This window comes from Geotrypetes seraphini, chromosome 19 (assembly GCF_902459505.1).
Source record: "Geotrypetes seraphini chromosome 19, aGeoSer1.1, whole genome shotgun sequence".
Classification (NCBI taxonomy): domain Eukaryota; kingdom Metazoa; phylum Chordata; class Amphibia; order Gymnophiona; family Dermophiidae; genus Geotrypetes; species Geotrypetes seraphini.
Window position 1 is genome coordinate 20,813,276 of NC_047102.1, and position 15,689 is coordinate 20,828,964.

Genomic DNA, 15,689 nt, shown 5'->3' on the forward strand with positions numbered 1-15,689 from the left:
AAGCAAAGTTACTTACCATAACTGGTGTTATCCAGAGATAGCAGGTAGATATTCTCACATATGGGTGACCTCCAAGCTAACCAGAATGGGATCGTGGGAGAGTTGGCCTTTAAAAAAATAAGTTTTGTAATAATGCTTGGCCAAAGCATCCATCCTGTCTGTAATAAGATTACAAACAATGATGCGAAGTGAAGATATGAACTGAGGACCAAGTAGCAGCTTTGCAGATTTCAGCAATAGGAGTAGAGCGGAAAAAAACTACTGAAGCTGCCATAGTTTGAACTTTATGGGCTATGACCCAACTTTCCAGTTGCAGCCCAGCCTGGGCATAACAAAAAGAGATGCAACAGCCAACTAATTGGAGAGTGTTCGCTTGGAAACAGGATGCCCCAACTTGTTTGGATCGAAAGAGACAAAAAACTGGGGAGATAATCTATGTGATGTAGTTCTTTGCAAATAGTAAATCAATGCTTGTTTACAGTCCAGAGTATGAAGGGCCTATTCTCCAGGAAGAGAACTGAGGCTTGGGGAAAAAAACTGGAAGAACAATGGATTGATTGAGATAAAATTCAGTGACGACTTTTGGTAAGAACTTAGGATGAGTGCGAAGCACAACTTTGTCATGGTGGAATACTGTAAATGGTGGATCCGCCACTAAGGTCTGAAGTTCACTCACTCTGCGAGCAGAAGTCAGAGAAATGAGGAAAAACACTTTCCAAGTGAGATATTTGCGATGAGCTGAAGACATTGGTTCGAAGGGAGGCTTCATCAATCTAGCAAGTACCATATTAAGGTCCCAAACCACTGGAGGTGGTTTGAGGGGTGGTTTGACACTGAAAAGTCCTTTCATGAATCGGGAAACCATCAGATACATAGCGAGAGATTTATCATCCACTGGTTGATGAAAAGCAGCAATTGCACTAACATGGATTCTAATGGAAGTGGATTTGAGGCCAGAGTCAGACAAATGAAAGAGATAGCACAGTTACTTACCGTAACGGGTGTTATCCAGGGACAGCAGGCAGCTATTCTCACATATGGATGACGTCACCGACGGAGCCCGGATGCGGAAGCTTCGCAAGCAGACTTGCTTGTAGAAACCAGAAGTTTTGAGTCAGCCACACGAGTGCCTTCCCGCCCAGCGCACGGCGCGTCTCCTCAGTTCAGATAGCTAGCAGAGAAGCCAACCAGGGGAGGTGGGTGGGTTGTGAGAATAGCTGCCTGCTGTCCCTGGATAATACTCGTTACAGTAAGTAACTGTGCTTTATCCCAGGACAAGCAGGCAGCCTATTCTCACATATGGGTGACCTCCAAGCTAACCAGAATGGGATGGTGGGAGTGTTGGCAAATTAGGAGAATAAATTTTGTAATACTCTGGCCAAAGTGGCCATCCCGTCTGGAGAAAACATCCAGACAATAGTGAGAGTTTCTCAACACTGGGGGTACGCAGCCTGGCTGCTGCAGAGGATATTCCCTGCCTGCCTGTCAAAGCTGCAGCATAAGAACATAAGAATAGCCTTGCTGGGTCAGACCAATTGTCCAACAAGCCCACTAGCCCGTTCTCACGGTGGCCAATCCAGGTCACTAGTAGCTGGCCAAAATCCAAGGTGTAGCAATATTCCATGCTACCAATATAGGGCAAGCAGTGGCTTCTCTCATGTCTTTCTCAATAACAGACTATGGACTTTTCCTCCAGGAACTTGTCCATACCTTGCGCTATCCGCTCTCTACCACATCCTCTGGTAACGTGTTCCAGAGCTTAACTATTCTCTGAGTAAAAAAAAAAATTTCTTCCTATTGGTTTTAAGAGCACTTTCCTGTAACTTCATCGAGTGTCCCGTAGATTTTATAATTTGTGACGGAGTGAAAAATCGATCCACTTGTACTACACTCAGGATTTTGTAGACTTCAATCATATCTCCCCTCAGCCGTCTCTTTTCCAAGCTGAAGAGCCCTAACTGTTTTAGTCTTTCCTCATACGAGAGGAGTTCCATCCCCTTTACCATCTTGGTCGCTCTTCTTTGAACCTTTTCTAGCGCCACTATACCTTTCTGGAGATACGGAGACCAGAACTGAATGCAGTACTCCAAATGAGGTTGCACCATGGAGTGATTCAGGGGCATTATAACATTCTTAGTCTTGTTAACAATCCCTTTTTAAAATAATTCCAGCATCATGTGTGCTTTTTTGGCTGCCGCCACACATTGGGCAGAAGGTTTCATCGTATTGTCTACAATGATACCCAGATCCTTTTCTTCGGCACTAACCCCCAAGGTGGACCCTAGCATCCGGTAACTGTGATTCAGGTTATTGTTCCCAATGTGCATCACTTCACATTTGTCCACATTAAATTTCATCTGTCATTTGGACGCCCAGTCTTTCAGTTTCCTAAGATCCACCTGCAATTTTTCACAATCTGCATGCATTTTAACAACTTTGAACAGTTTAGTGTCATCTGCAAATTTAATCACTTCACTTGTCATTCCAATTTCCAGATCATTTATAAATCAGTTAAATAGCACTAGTCCCAGTATAGATCTCTGTGGCACTCGACTGTTGACTCTCCTTCATTGAGAAAAATGACCATTTAACCCTACCTTCTGTTTTCTATCCGATAATCAATTCCTAATCCACAATTGAACTTTGCCACCTATCCCATGACTCTTTAATTTTCTCAGGAGCCTCTCGTGAGGAACTTTATCAAAAGCTTTCTGAAAATCTAGATACACTATATCAGCTGTCTCACCTTGCCAGTGCTTGTGTTTCTTCTTATTTTCTTTATTCGGATCCTTTTTCCATTCTTTAAAGGATGTTTTATTGGCTCCGATAGCCTCTTTTACTTCACCTTTTAACCACACTGGCTCTCGTTTCCACCTTTGCTGATACATGGAATACATCTGATCTGGGCTTCCACAACGGTATTTTTAAATAACATCCATTCCTGGTTTACAGTCCTAACCTTTGCAACTGATCCTTTTAGCTTCTTTTTTTTAACCATTTTCCTCATTTTATCATAGTCTCCCTATCAAAAATTAAACAACCCTACAGTAGATTTGGTGAGGCTAGATATCCCTTGACTAAAACCATGTTGGCTTTCTCTCATTAATCCATGCTTATGTATATATTCTGTCATTTTATTCATTATAATAGTCTCTACCATTTTGCCTGGTACTGACGTCAGACTCACTGGTCTATAATTTCCCTGATCACCTCTGGAACCCTTTTTAAAAATCGGCGTTAAATTGACTACCCTCCAGTCTTCTGGTACTATGCTGGTTTTTAAAAATAAATTACAAATTATTAACAATAGTTCTTAAGTTCATTTTTCAATTCAGTACTCTGGGATTTATACCATCTGATCCAGGCAATTTGCTACTGTTCAATTTGTCAAATTGACCCATTACACCAGGAGTGCCCAAAAGGTTGATCGTGATCGACCAGTAGATCTCAAGGGCAACACGAGGGGCTCTGCGATAGACTCATGTTGCCTTTGTGTTCTCCCTGCTTCCCCAACACGCAAAAGCCAGGCCCATGCAGTCACGACACAAGTGTTTCCACCCCCCCCCCCCTCCGACATCAATTCTGATGTTGGAGAGGAAGTTCCAGGCCAGCCAATTGCTGCCTGGCTGGCCCGGAATTTTTTCTCCGACATCAGAATTGACGTCGGGGGGAACGCTTGTGTAGTGACTTCACGGGCCTGGCTTTTGTGCGTTGGTGAAGCAGGGAGAAATCTGCAGCGGCGGTGGTGGCTTGGGGGGGCAGGGAGAGAAAGAAAGATGGTAGCTTGGGGGGGGGCAGCAGGGAAAGAGAAAGAAAGACACAGAGCTTCATGCTTCCTGGAACTTAACAATCTGCTGTTCCTCCATTGACCAACTAACAGTGCTGCCTTCTCTGGAAGAGATAAGAAAGAAAGAAAAGGGGGGCAGAGAGAAAGAAAGACAGACAAAGAAAGAAAGAGAGAGAAAGGGGGGCAGGGAGAGAGAAAGACAAAGAAAGAAAGGGGCAGAGAGAGAAAGAAGGAAAGGGGAGGGGGCAGGGAGCGAGGAAGAAAAAGTTGGACTCATGGAGGGACAGAGAGAGAGAGAGATGTTGGTTGGGATGAGGTCTGGAGGAGAGGAAGCATGCAGGAGGAAGAAAGAAAGAAAGATTGGATACACAGTCAGAAGGAAGTGTAACCAGAGACTCATGAAATCACCAGACAACTAAGGACTTTAATAGATGGCTCAGAGCCTGGTGTCATCAAGAAGGCTTCAGGTACATAGGAGGATGGGGAAATACATGGAAGGACAAGAAGCTATATTGCACTGATGGGCTACATATTACTACAGCAGGAAAAAGAAACCTCGCAGAGAAATTTAGACAATATTTTTCTAGGTATTTAAACTAGAAGGTGTATGTACGAAGGACAATTATAGAGACCACCCCCGGCAAAAGAAAAGATGTGATGGTAGTAAAGGCTGCAACATAAGCAATATCAGCAACTCATTTCTTAGTATTGCAACGGAAAGTGAAACGACACAAAAATCCATACGAAAAAGGAGATTATCGCTGAAAAATAGCTGGAAAGCGATGACCACAAATGCTCGCAGTCTAAGCAACAAAGTTCATGATCTGCAAGCCCTGATATTAGAGGCAGATCTAGATATTGTTGCTATCACAGAGACATAGTTCAGTGAATCGCATGGATGGGATGCAAACATACCGGGATATAATCTTTTTAGGAAGGACAGAGATGGTCATAAAGGTGGAGGAGTAGCTCTCTATGTAAAGATCAATATCCAAGCGACCGAAATGCAAGGGACCTGGGGAGAGGAAGAAGCGATATGGATTGCTCTGAAAAGAGAAGATGGAACTTCTATCTACGTGGGTGTAGTCTACAGACCTCCGACTCAATCGCAGCAAATTGATAAGGATCTGATTGTGGATATCCAAAAGTTTGGAAGGAAAGAGGAGGTTCTGCTGTTGGGAGATTTCAACCTGCCGGATGCGGACTGGAATGTTCCGTCTGCGGAATCGGAAAGAAGTAGGGAGATTGTGGATGCCTTTCAAGAGGCTCTGCTCAGACAAATGGTGACGGAACCCACAAGGGAAAAAGCGATATTGGATCTGGTCCTCACAAATGGAAAGAGTATCTCTAATGTTCGAGTGGGTGCTCACCTGGGTAGTAGCGATCATCAAACGGTTTGGTTTGATATAACGGCTAAAGTGGAGAGCGGCCGCACGATACTTAAAGTCCTAGATTTCAAACGTACGGACTTTAATGCAATGGGAAAGTACCTGAAGAAAGAGCTGTTAGGATGGGAGGACATAAGAGAAGTGGAAAGACAGTGGTCTAAGCTGAAAGGAGCGATAAAAATGGCTACGGACCTTTATGTGAAGAAAATCAATAAAAACAAGAGAAAAAGGAAGCCGATATGGTTCTCCAACATAGTAGCTGAGAAAATAAAGGCGAAAGAGTTGGCGTTCATGAAATATAAAAAAACCCAAGAAGAGGAGAGCAGAAAGGACTACATGGTGAAACTGAAAGAAGCCAAGAGAGAGATACGTTTGGCGAAGGCACAGGCGGAAGAACAAATGGCTAAAAATGTAAAAAAGGGAGATAAAAATTTTTTCAGATATATTAGTGAAAGGAGGAAAATAAAAAATGGAATTGCTAGGCTAAAAGATGCTGGGAACAAATATGTGGAGAGTGATGAGGAGAAAGCAAATGTGCTAAACAAATACTTCTGTTCTGTGTTCACAGAAGAAAATCCTGGAGAAGGACCGAGATTGTCTGGCAAAGTTACACGAGAAAATGGAGTAGATTCTGCGCCGTTCACGGAGGAGGGTGTTTATGAGCAACTTGAAAAACTGAAGGTGGACAAAGCGATGGGACCAGACGGGATCCATCCCAGGATACTAAGGGAGCTCAGAGAGGTTCTGGCGAGTCCTATTAAAGACTTGTTCAACAAATCTCTGGAGACGGGAGTGATTCCTGGGGATTGGAGGAGAGCGGATGTGGTCCCTATTCATAAAGGGATGAAGCGGGAAACTACAGGCCGGTGAGCCTCACTTCAGTTGTTGGAAAAATAATGGAAGTGTTGCTGAAAGAAAGGATAGTGTATTTCCTTGAGTCTAGTGGGTTATAGGATCCGAGGCAACATGGCTTTACAAAAGGTAAATCGTGCCAAACGAACCTGATTGAATTTTTTGATTGGGTGACCAGAGAGCTGGATCGAGGACATATGCTAGATGTAGTTTACTTGGATTTCAGCAAAGCCTTTGATACAGTTCCTCATAGGAGGCTGTTGAACAAACTTGAAGGGCTGAAGTTAGGACCCAAAGTGGTGAACTGGGTCAGAAACTGGCTGTCGGACAGACGCCAGAGGGTGGTGGTTAATGGAAGTCGCTCGAAGGAAGGAAAGGTGACTAGTGGAGTCCCTCAGGGTTCGGTGCTGGGGCCAATCCTGTTCAATATGTATGTAAGTGATATTGCTGAAGGGTTAGAAGGAAAAGTGTGCCTTTTTGCAGATGATACCAAGATTTGTAACAGAGTAGACACCGAAGAGGGAGTGGAAAATATGAAAAAGGATCTGCAAAAGTTAGAGGAATGGTCTAATGCCTGGCAACTAAAATTCAATGCAAAGAAATGCAGAGTAATGCATTTGGGGATTAATAATAGGAAGGAACCGTATATGCTGGGAGGAGAGAAGCTGATATGCATGGACGGGGAGAGGGACCTTGGGGTGATAGTGTCCGAAGATCTAAAGGCGAAAAAATAGTGTGACAAGGCAGTGGCTGCTGCCAGAAGGATTCTGGGCTGTATAAAGAGAGGCGTAGTCAGTAGAAGAAAGAAGGTGTTGATGCCCCTGTACAGGTCATTGGTGAGGCCCCACTTGGAGTATTGTGTTCAGTTTTGGAGACCGTATCTGGCGAAAGACGTAAGAAGACTTGAGGCGGTCCAGAGGAGGGCGACGAAAATGATAGGAGGCTTGCGCCAGAAGACGTATGAGGAGAGACTGGAAGCCCTGAATATGTATACCCTAGAGGAAAGGAGAGACAGGGGAGATATGATTCAGACGTTCAAATACTTAAAGGATATTAACGTAGAACAAAATCTTTTCCAGAGAAAGGAAAATGGTAAAACCAGAGGACATAATTTGAGGTTGAGGGGTGGTAGATTCAGGGGCAATGTTAGGAAATTCTACTTTATGGAGAGGGTGGTGGATGCCTGGAATGCGCTCCCGAGAGAGGTGGTGGAGAGTAAAACTGTGACTGAGTTCAAAGAAGCGTGGGATGAACACAGAAGATTTAGAATCAGAAAATAATATTAAAGATTGAACTAGGCCAGTTACTGGGCAGACTTGTACGGTCTGCGTCTATGTATGGCCGTTTGGAGGAGGATGGGCAGGGGAGGGCTTCAATGGCTGGGAGGGTGTAGATGGGCTGGAGTAAGTCTTAACAGAGATTTCGGCAGTTGGATCCCAAGCACAGTACCGGGTAAAGCTTTGGATTCTCGCCCAGAAATAGCTAAGAAGAAAAAAAAAAAAAAAATTTAAATTGAATCAGGTTGGGCAGACTGGATGGACCATTCGGGTCTTTATCTGCCGTCATCTACTATGTTACTATGTTACTATGTAGGTAGGAAAAACTATTTTATTTTCAATTTTGTGATCAAAATGTGTCAGTTTTGAGAATTTATATCTGCTGTCTATATTTTGCAAGTTTCCAAGTTTATTATAAGATTTGATAGATCGCCTATTCCAGGTTCTAAGCGATGTACAGCTATAAATACAAAGTTAGGGTAAACATACAAACTAAAAAGACTTAATATTAAACATGTTAAAATATCATAAAAGTACATAACATAAAATCACATGACTAAACATAAGCAACAGGACTGATTAACATATATGATCAAAGAAGGGTAAAATTATGGGGAGAAATACAATTCAATATAAAAGAAACAATTAAGGTTAAAAACATTAGGAAAAGGGGAAGAAATTTAATATAAAATGTAGAAAAGAAAAAATTCAATTAATCACTAAAAGCGTCTTTAAAAAGGAGTCCCTTAAGTTTGCTCTTAAATTTATCTAGAATTCTTTCTTCTCTTAAATAAATTGGCAAGGCGTTCCAGGCTAGAGGAGCTGTAACTGAAAAAATGGAATGACGTCGTGTACCAATAACTTTTAACGACGGAACAACTAATAAGTGTTGTTCAGTTGATTGTAATACTCTCTAAGTATTTTAGGGGATTAAAAGTTTATAAATAAATGCTGGAGTTTTAAAAATTATAGATTTGAGAGTGAGCAAATTTAATTTGTATATTATTTGATATGTAACCGGCAGCCAATGTGCTTTCCCAAGCAAAGGCGTAACGTGATCGAATTTCTTAGCGTTTTCAATAAGTTTAATCGAGGCATTTTGTATAATTTGTAAGCGTTTGATTTCTTTTTGGGCTATTCCTTTAAATAAGGCATTACAATAATCAATCTTTGAAATAACTAAGGAGTGTATCAATATATTCAGGGATTTTGGGCATAGAAATTTTTTCATTGAGTGAATTTGACGGAGACTATAGAAAGTAGATTTCACGACATGACTAATATGATCGTGATAAGTTAGTTTTTCATCAAAAATAACTCCGAGAATCCTGATCTTATGAATAAGTTTCAAAGAAATGCCTTTAATAATAATTGAGTCCGTTAAATGCAAGAAATTATCTTACAAATGTGCCTCACTCCATTTTAAACTCTTTTATTCACAAATTTTTTTGTATTTCATAGATCCTCAGAGGGCCACCACGCACTCAAATGTATTTCATAGTGCGGGCTTTATGCACCCTTTCGTCACTGGACCTGATTTTTTAGTTAAGTGTAACATTTTAGTGTTATGACTAAAGTATAGGTATTCTGAAAGTACTTAGCTTTTAGTTGACGCTAGTCGGGAGGGTAGAAACATAAATGTCCAACATGTTTCGCCCGTCTGTCTCACAGGGCTTTATCAAGGCTCCCTCTCCCGTTCAGTAACAACTTTCTCCAACCACTGCGTCATTGACGAAAATGACGCAGTGGTTGGAGAAAGTTGTTACTGAACGGGAGAGGGAGCCTTGATAAAGCCCTGTGAGACAGACGGGCGAAACATGTTGGACATTTATGTTTCTACCCTCCCGACTAGCGTCAACTAAAAGCTAAGTACTTTCAGAATACCTATACTTTAGTCATAACACTAAAATGTTACACTTAACTAAAAAATCAGGTCCAGTGACGAAAGGGTGCATAAAGCCCGCACTATGAAATACATTTGAGTGCGTGGTGGCCCTCTGAGGATCTATGAAATACAAAAAAATTTGTGAATAAAAGAGTTTAAAATGGAGTGAGGCACATTTGTAAGATAATTTCTTGCATTTAACGGACTGAATTATACAATAGTCTCCATTTAAGTTAACCAAGTGCTGAGATTTTCATTGTTTAATAATAATTGGACAGGAAAGAGTAAAATTGTCTTTCCAAGGGAATAGCAATACATTTGTTTTGTCAATATTTAGAGCTAGTCTATTTATTTCGAGCCAATGATGAATCTGTTCAAGTTTGGTATTAATATTAGTTATTTCAGAAGAACTGTTGGGATCCAGGGAGTGAAGAAGTTGTATATCATCCGCATATGCGAATACGGTAAAACCAATAGACTGACAGAGGGTCATGAGGGGAGCAAGAAAAATATTGAATAAAAGAGGAGATAGGATAGATCCCTGTGGAATTCCATATGGAACTGAGAAACTTTCCGAAGTGGTGTTATTAAAGTTAACTGTAGAAAAGCGATTATCAAAATAAGAGTGAAACCAAGAAAGTACCTGATCTGATATACCGATAGATTGGAGTCTATTAAGTAAAAGAGTGTGATCAATAGTATCAAAGGCCGATGAAAGATCAATTGAGATCAGAAGGACAGATGAATGATGGTCAAGATGATATAATATGGAAGAAGTCATGCCAATCAAGGAGTGTTCCATGGAGTGATATTGTCTGAAGCCTGTTTGATTAGGATGAAGGACATTTGTCATTTCTATGAATTCTGAAATTTGATTATATACTATCTTTTCTGTTAATTTGGCTAGGTAAGGAATATTAGCTATGGGCCTATAGTTTGATTTTTCTTCAGTGCTAGTCTTTGGGTTTTTTAAAATAGGACGAATAATGGCTTTTTTTCCAATCTGATGGCATGATACTTTGCTTCAGACTTTCTTTAATCAAAATTAATATTAAAGGGCCAAAGATTGTAAAATATATTTTAATAATAAAAGGAGGAATTGTATCAGCCTGAGTCCCCTTATTATTAATAGTTTTTATGAGAGATTCTAGCTCTCCTAAAGTGGGAAGATTAAAGTGAGAACATTTAGCAGACAAAGATGATCTAGGTTCTATGTCGGGGACTGAAGTAGAGGCTTTTGTTTTTAAAAGATTTTCTCTTATGTCTTTAATCTTTTTTAAAAAGTAATTGGCAAGTTCTTGCGCAGAGGGAACTGAATTAGTAACTGGAATGTGTTTTTTATAAGTAGGAGAAATAGATTTAAGAATGGCATAAAGCGTGGAGACATTTTTGGCTTTGAAAATTTGATTAGAATAGAATTTCATTTTTGCCTGATTAATTTTATTTTTATATATGTTTGATTGCTCTTTAAATTTATCCAAATTTATCTGGCTCTTATTTTTTCTCCAATGTCTTTCCAATGATCTAAGTTGTTTTTTGATTAGGCAAAGTTCTGAGGTGAACCAAGGATTAGCTTTTTTTCTTGCTGAAATAGTTTTAATTTGAAGTGGAACTAAAGAATCTAACAAATGTTTAGTAGAGGAATTCCATTGAAGTAAGAGCTCTTCTACGGAATGAGTATTTAAGTCCAGAGAGGTTAAATTAAAATTATCAACAATTAATTCTAATGATAGGCTATTGTAATCTCTATATGTAATAGTTTGAGATACTGTATTTGTTTTCGTCAAAGAAGTTAAGTAAGAAATTGATATAAGAAAGTGATCGGACCAAGGAATTGGAAGACAAGAGTCTAATTGGTAATTGACTTTAGTAACAAGAGAGGTTATAATCATATCTATAGTATGACCGGCTTGATGTGTTGGAACAGTTAATAATGGATATAAATCTAGATCATTAAAGAGAGAAAGAGTATCCATAGTGTAATTATTATTCCGGTCTTCAAAATGAATATTGAAATCTCCTAACTATGGCCCCCTTTTACTAAACCGCAATAGTGGTTTTTAGCGCAGGGAGTCTATAAGTGTCGGGAGCAGCATGGGACATTCAGTGCAGCTCCCTGCGCTAAAAACCACTATCGCAATTTAGTAAAAGAGGAGGGGGTATATTTGTCTATTTTTGTATAGTTGCCACTGAGGTGACATTGCAAATTTTAAAGTCATGTGCCATGACCTCTTTGAAAAAAAAACCCCCGAATATATAATATAATTAACGTTTTTCTCTGCGTACAGTGTGCTTTGTGTTTTTTAAAATTTTATTGTTGGTAGATCATTTTGACTTGATCATTTTAAAAGTAGCTCACAAGCCAAAAAAGTGTGGGCACCACTGTATTACACCATCCAGTGTTACAGAGATTTGCATGAGTTTCTCTGATTATCAGAACTGAATACAATTTCTGGCACCAATAACTCTCCCACATCTTCCTTTCGAGGCAAAGAATTCACTTAATCTCTCCGCTAAGACCTTGTCTTCCCTGAGAACCCTTTTTATCTCTCGGTTGTCTAAGGTCCAACCAATTCTCTTCTTGGTTTCTTGCTTTTACTATACCTAACAAAGTTTTTACTGTTTTTGCTTCAAGCCCAATATTCTTTTCAAGATCTCCCTTCACCTTCCTTATTAGCACCTTGCATTTAACTTGACATTCTTTGTGTTGTTTACAATTATTTTCTGTCAGATCCTTCTTCCACTTTCTGAAGGATTCTCTTTTAGCTCTAATAGCTTCCATCACCTCACTTGTTAACCATGCTGGCTGCCATTTGGTCTTCTTTCCTCCTTTTTTAATACATGGAATATATCAAGTCTAGGTTTCCAGGATGGAATTTTTAAATAACATCCATACCCGATGTATATTTTTGACCTTTGCAGCTGCACCTTTAAGTTTCTTTTTTACCGTTCTCCTCATGTTATCATAGTCTCCTTTTTTTTAAAGTTAAGTGCTGTTGTATTGGATTTCCTGTGTAAAACTTATTCCAGGGATTATCTAAAAATAAATGTGATTATGCATACTTTGTGCACTAACATTTATGACATCTGCTTACCTGTGTTTTCAATCTGGGAACTATTTCTGCAAGATTTGTGCTGGTATTTTATAAAGATGCATAGGTGTCTATATGCCTTTCTACACAATTAATCTAGGTGCCCTCAATGCATTGACTTCTGTTTTATTTGTTGGGAATCCAATAAGAACAAAAAGCTGGATTAGCAAAATATACCATGTTAAATGGATATATACAGTAAATACAAACTATTGACCAAAAATTTTTTAATGGTGAATCAACCCTGAAGATTGTATCTATAAACTGTATTGTACTATGATAAAAATGAAAATATTTTAAAAATGTCAATAAATCAACGATAATTTCAAAATACATCCTCAAAATTCAAATGCTTACCTTCCAGTGTCAGAATAGTGTGGCATGTCCATTAATGTCTTTCGATCTGGACTTTCTTCATAATTTTTGCATCCAATGCATTTGCAAATAGAAGAGCACATAACTTTAGCCTAGCAAATAAAAAAGTGAGTAAATGAAACTACTTGTATTAAGATAGGTGTAGAGAGGGCTCATTCAAATGTAAAAGTTCTAGACCACATGTGTCAAACATAAGTCCCTGAGCCGAATCCGGCCCACCTGGCCATTTTATGTGGCCTGTGGCAATGCTCACAGAACTTCCCCTTCTCACAGCCTAGCATGTTTCAAGTTTATTAAAATTTGATTAAACGCAAATCAAGCTTCTAAGTGTGCTGGTCCTATATCGTTGTCAAGCTGAAAAATCTGCTGGCCTTGGCAGTGATTCAGCAATGTTGCCTGTGGCTCCCCTTCCTGCCATGGTTGTCTCCAATGATGCAACTTCCTGGGTGGACCACGGCAGACAGAAAAGCAGGAAGGGGAGCTACAGGCAACGTTGCAGAATCACTGCCGAGGCCAGCAGATTTTTCAGTGTGACGGCGATATAGGACCGGCACGGAAGGAAAGCAATGCTGGGCTGTGAGAAGGGGAAGTTCCAGGAGCATTGTCGCAGGCCATTTTTCAGCGTGGTGGCAACATAGGACCATGCAGAGAGAATGGGGAGGACATGCTGGGTCAAGGAAGCCTCCTGGACTAACTGTTTTTTTGTTTTATTTTTTGTTTGTTTAACTAGGAAAGGGGGGATATTAAATACAGTGCCAGATTGGACGTGAGGGGAGAGCTTATGGGGCCAGAAATAGACGAGACAGAGAGAGAGAGAGATGGTGGGCAATGTTCTGAAGGGAGAGAAGTTGAACCTGGGGTGGTATGGAGGAAGAGGGAAAGAGATACTTAAAGGGAGAACTGTTGGGAAGAGAAAGGGAGAAATTGTGGATCTGGGGGGGGGGGCAGGCAGATGGGGGGGGGGAGAGATGGGATGGGGTTAGTTGGGAAGAAAAAGAGAGAGAAGTTGAATCTGGGGATGGAAGGGAGAGAGAGATGTAGCATCTCTTTTTTTTTCCCTTCCAGCTCATTGTTCAGCATCAAGGGGGGAAGGAAGAAGAACAACAGAAAAGAGAGGGAGCAAAATGTTGGACCACAGGAAGAGAGGAGAAGAGATGTGAGTAATGGGGAGTAAGGAGGAAATAGGAAGCTGGGAAAGGAGGGAAATGGGAGAGCTAGGGACTGAGAGGAGATGGAGAATTGAGAAGTAGTTGAAAATTTAAAAAGAAGGATGAGAAAGAGGGCAAGATTTGAGTGGACAGAGGCAAAAAAGAAAAGAAAAAGTTAAGAAAGCTGAATGGGAAAAATCAATATGTTGGAGACAGGCATAAGGAGGGAATGGAACAAGAGAGAAGAGAAAAAATGGACAGCAGACATTGGAAAGAAAATTAGTAAAAGACATAGAAAAATCAGAAAGAGAAACTGGGACCAATATGATGGAAAAACAAAATGGCCAGACAACAAGAGGTAGATCTACTAAGCTTAGGGATCTACTAAGCTATCATATCATAGGGCCCTGCATTATCGAAGTGGGCCAGCCTAGCAAATGCCCCACAGCTGCTTGATTAAATCGCAGCTGCTGCCGCTGCTGGTCCGGGGGTGAGAAGAAGAGGCGTCCCGGCAGTGGCAGTGTATTTAGAAGGCAGAAAGTCAGCCAGCGTTGGAGATCAGGGCAGGAAATCAGTTGAGGCAGACACTGTGTATGCGCGGCATGGATCACGAAGCACGGTGCACAGAGATTGAAGTGTGCATGCGCGCTAAGGGTTTTATTATAGCGAATACACTTAGATTTATAATAGCGAATACACTTAGATTTATAATGGGTACATCCTAATATAAAAGTTTAGAGAAAAATAGTAACTAACTGATTAAAATTTGAGAGTAATAATATTACAGACTTGACCTGAGAGAAAGGAAATCCAAGATGGTGGCAGCCCTGGGACGGCGTCTCTGACTGCAATCTACACAGTAGTTCAATTTCATTTAAAAAAAAAAATACTAATGCCGCATTCGAAGCGTATGGGGACAATCCGGACTGATTCCCCTATACTTCGGACCTCAACCCCTACTCAACGCTCTATTTTGGACTTCACAACCATACCTGGGAGTTCTAGACCAAATGCCAGAGGGATGTCTGGCATTTTTCGGAGGGAAGAGGAGCCGAGGTATCGGACTGGCAGATTTCTGTCTCTCCTCCAGCAGCTGTTCATCCACCACGCCCAGACTATCCTGCAGCTGATTTGAGGGAGCCCCACGAACTTTCTCTCCCAAGGGAGACCCCAATTGCAGGGGCATAAGCAGTGGAAGTCTTGGTTGAACAACAGGATTTGGAAGGGAAGGTGGTTACCTTCCCCCCAGCAAGATCATCACCAGTGGTTACATTAGAGAGCATATGAAATGCTCTCTTGAAGTTCAACTCTTCAGTTGATAAATCTTCTCAGGAGCTAACAATGCTTGTAAGCACTGTTAATTCCTTATCTGAAAAATTTGAAGGAACTAAGCAGCAATTAACTTCAGAGGTTAAGCAGATGGAAGAAAAAGTTGAAGATCTCCAATCTTTATCCTCAGGATTGGTTAAAGATAAAATTCTTCTTAATAGAAAAATAGAACAGTTGGAAAATTATAATTGTCGGCTCAACTCTCGCTTGTTAAATTTTCCAAAATCATTAGGAGTGACTCCTATGGAAATGTTTAGAAAATTTTTTGACTGAAGTTTTCAACTATTCCTCTGACTGTATTCCACCAGTCAATCGTATCTACTATATTAAAGATCATGGGAGCCACACAGGAAGAAGGTATCCAGAGTCCATCAGATGGTGTTTTGAATCTTACAGATTTCCTTGAGACCTCAATAACCGAGGCTTCAGAGTGTGCCATGCTAATTGACATGTCTGCTTTACTTAGACAATACTTTCGTAACCCTCAAGTATTATTTTTGGGGAAAAAAGTTTGGATTTAACCAGATGTTACCAGACAGACGCAAGAGCGCTGGAA

The 15,689-nt window shown here is 40.5% G+C and overlaps 1 protein-coding gene across 1 annotated transcript in view; it reads right to left on the reverse strand.

Moving 5' to 3' along the window:
- Window positions 1–15,689, reverse strand: part of LOC117352350 (tesmin-like) — an 80,887-nt gene that overhangs the window by 9,304 nt on the left and 55,894 nt on the right. Inside the window, exon 5 of the mRNA XM_033928781.1 lies at window positions 12,639–12,748. Coding sequence (XP_033784672.1) covers window positions 12,639–12,748 — 110 coding nt within the window. The remainder of the gene's footprint in view (window positions 1–12,638; window positions 12,749–15,689) is intronic.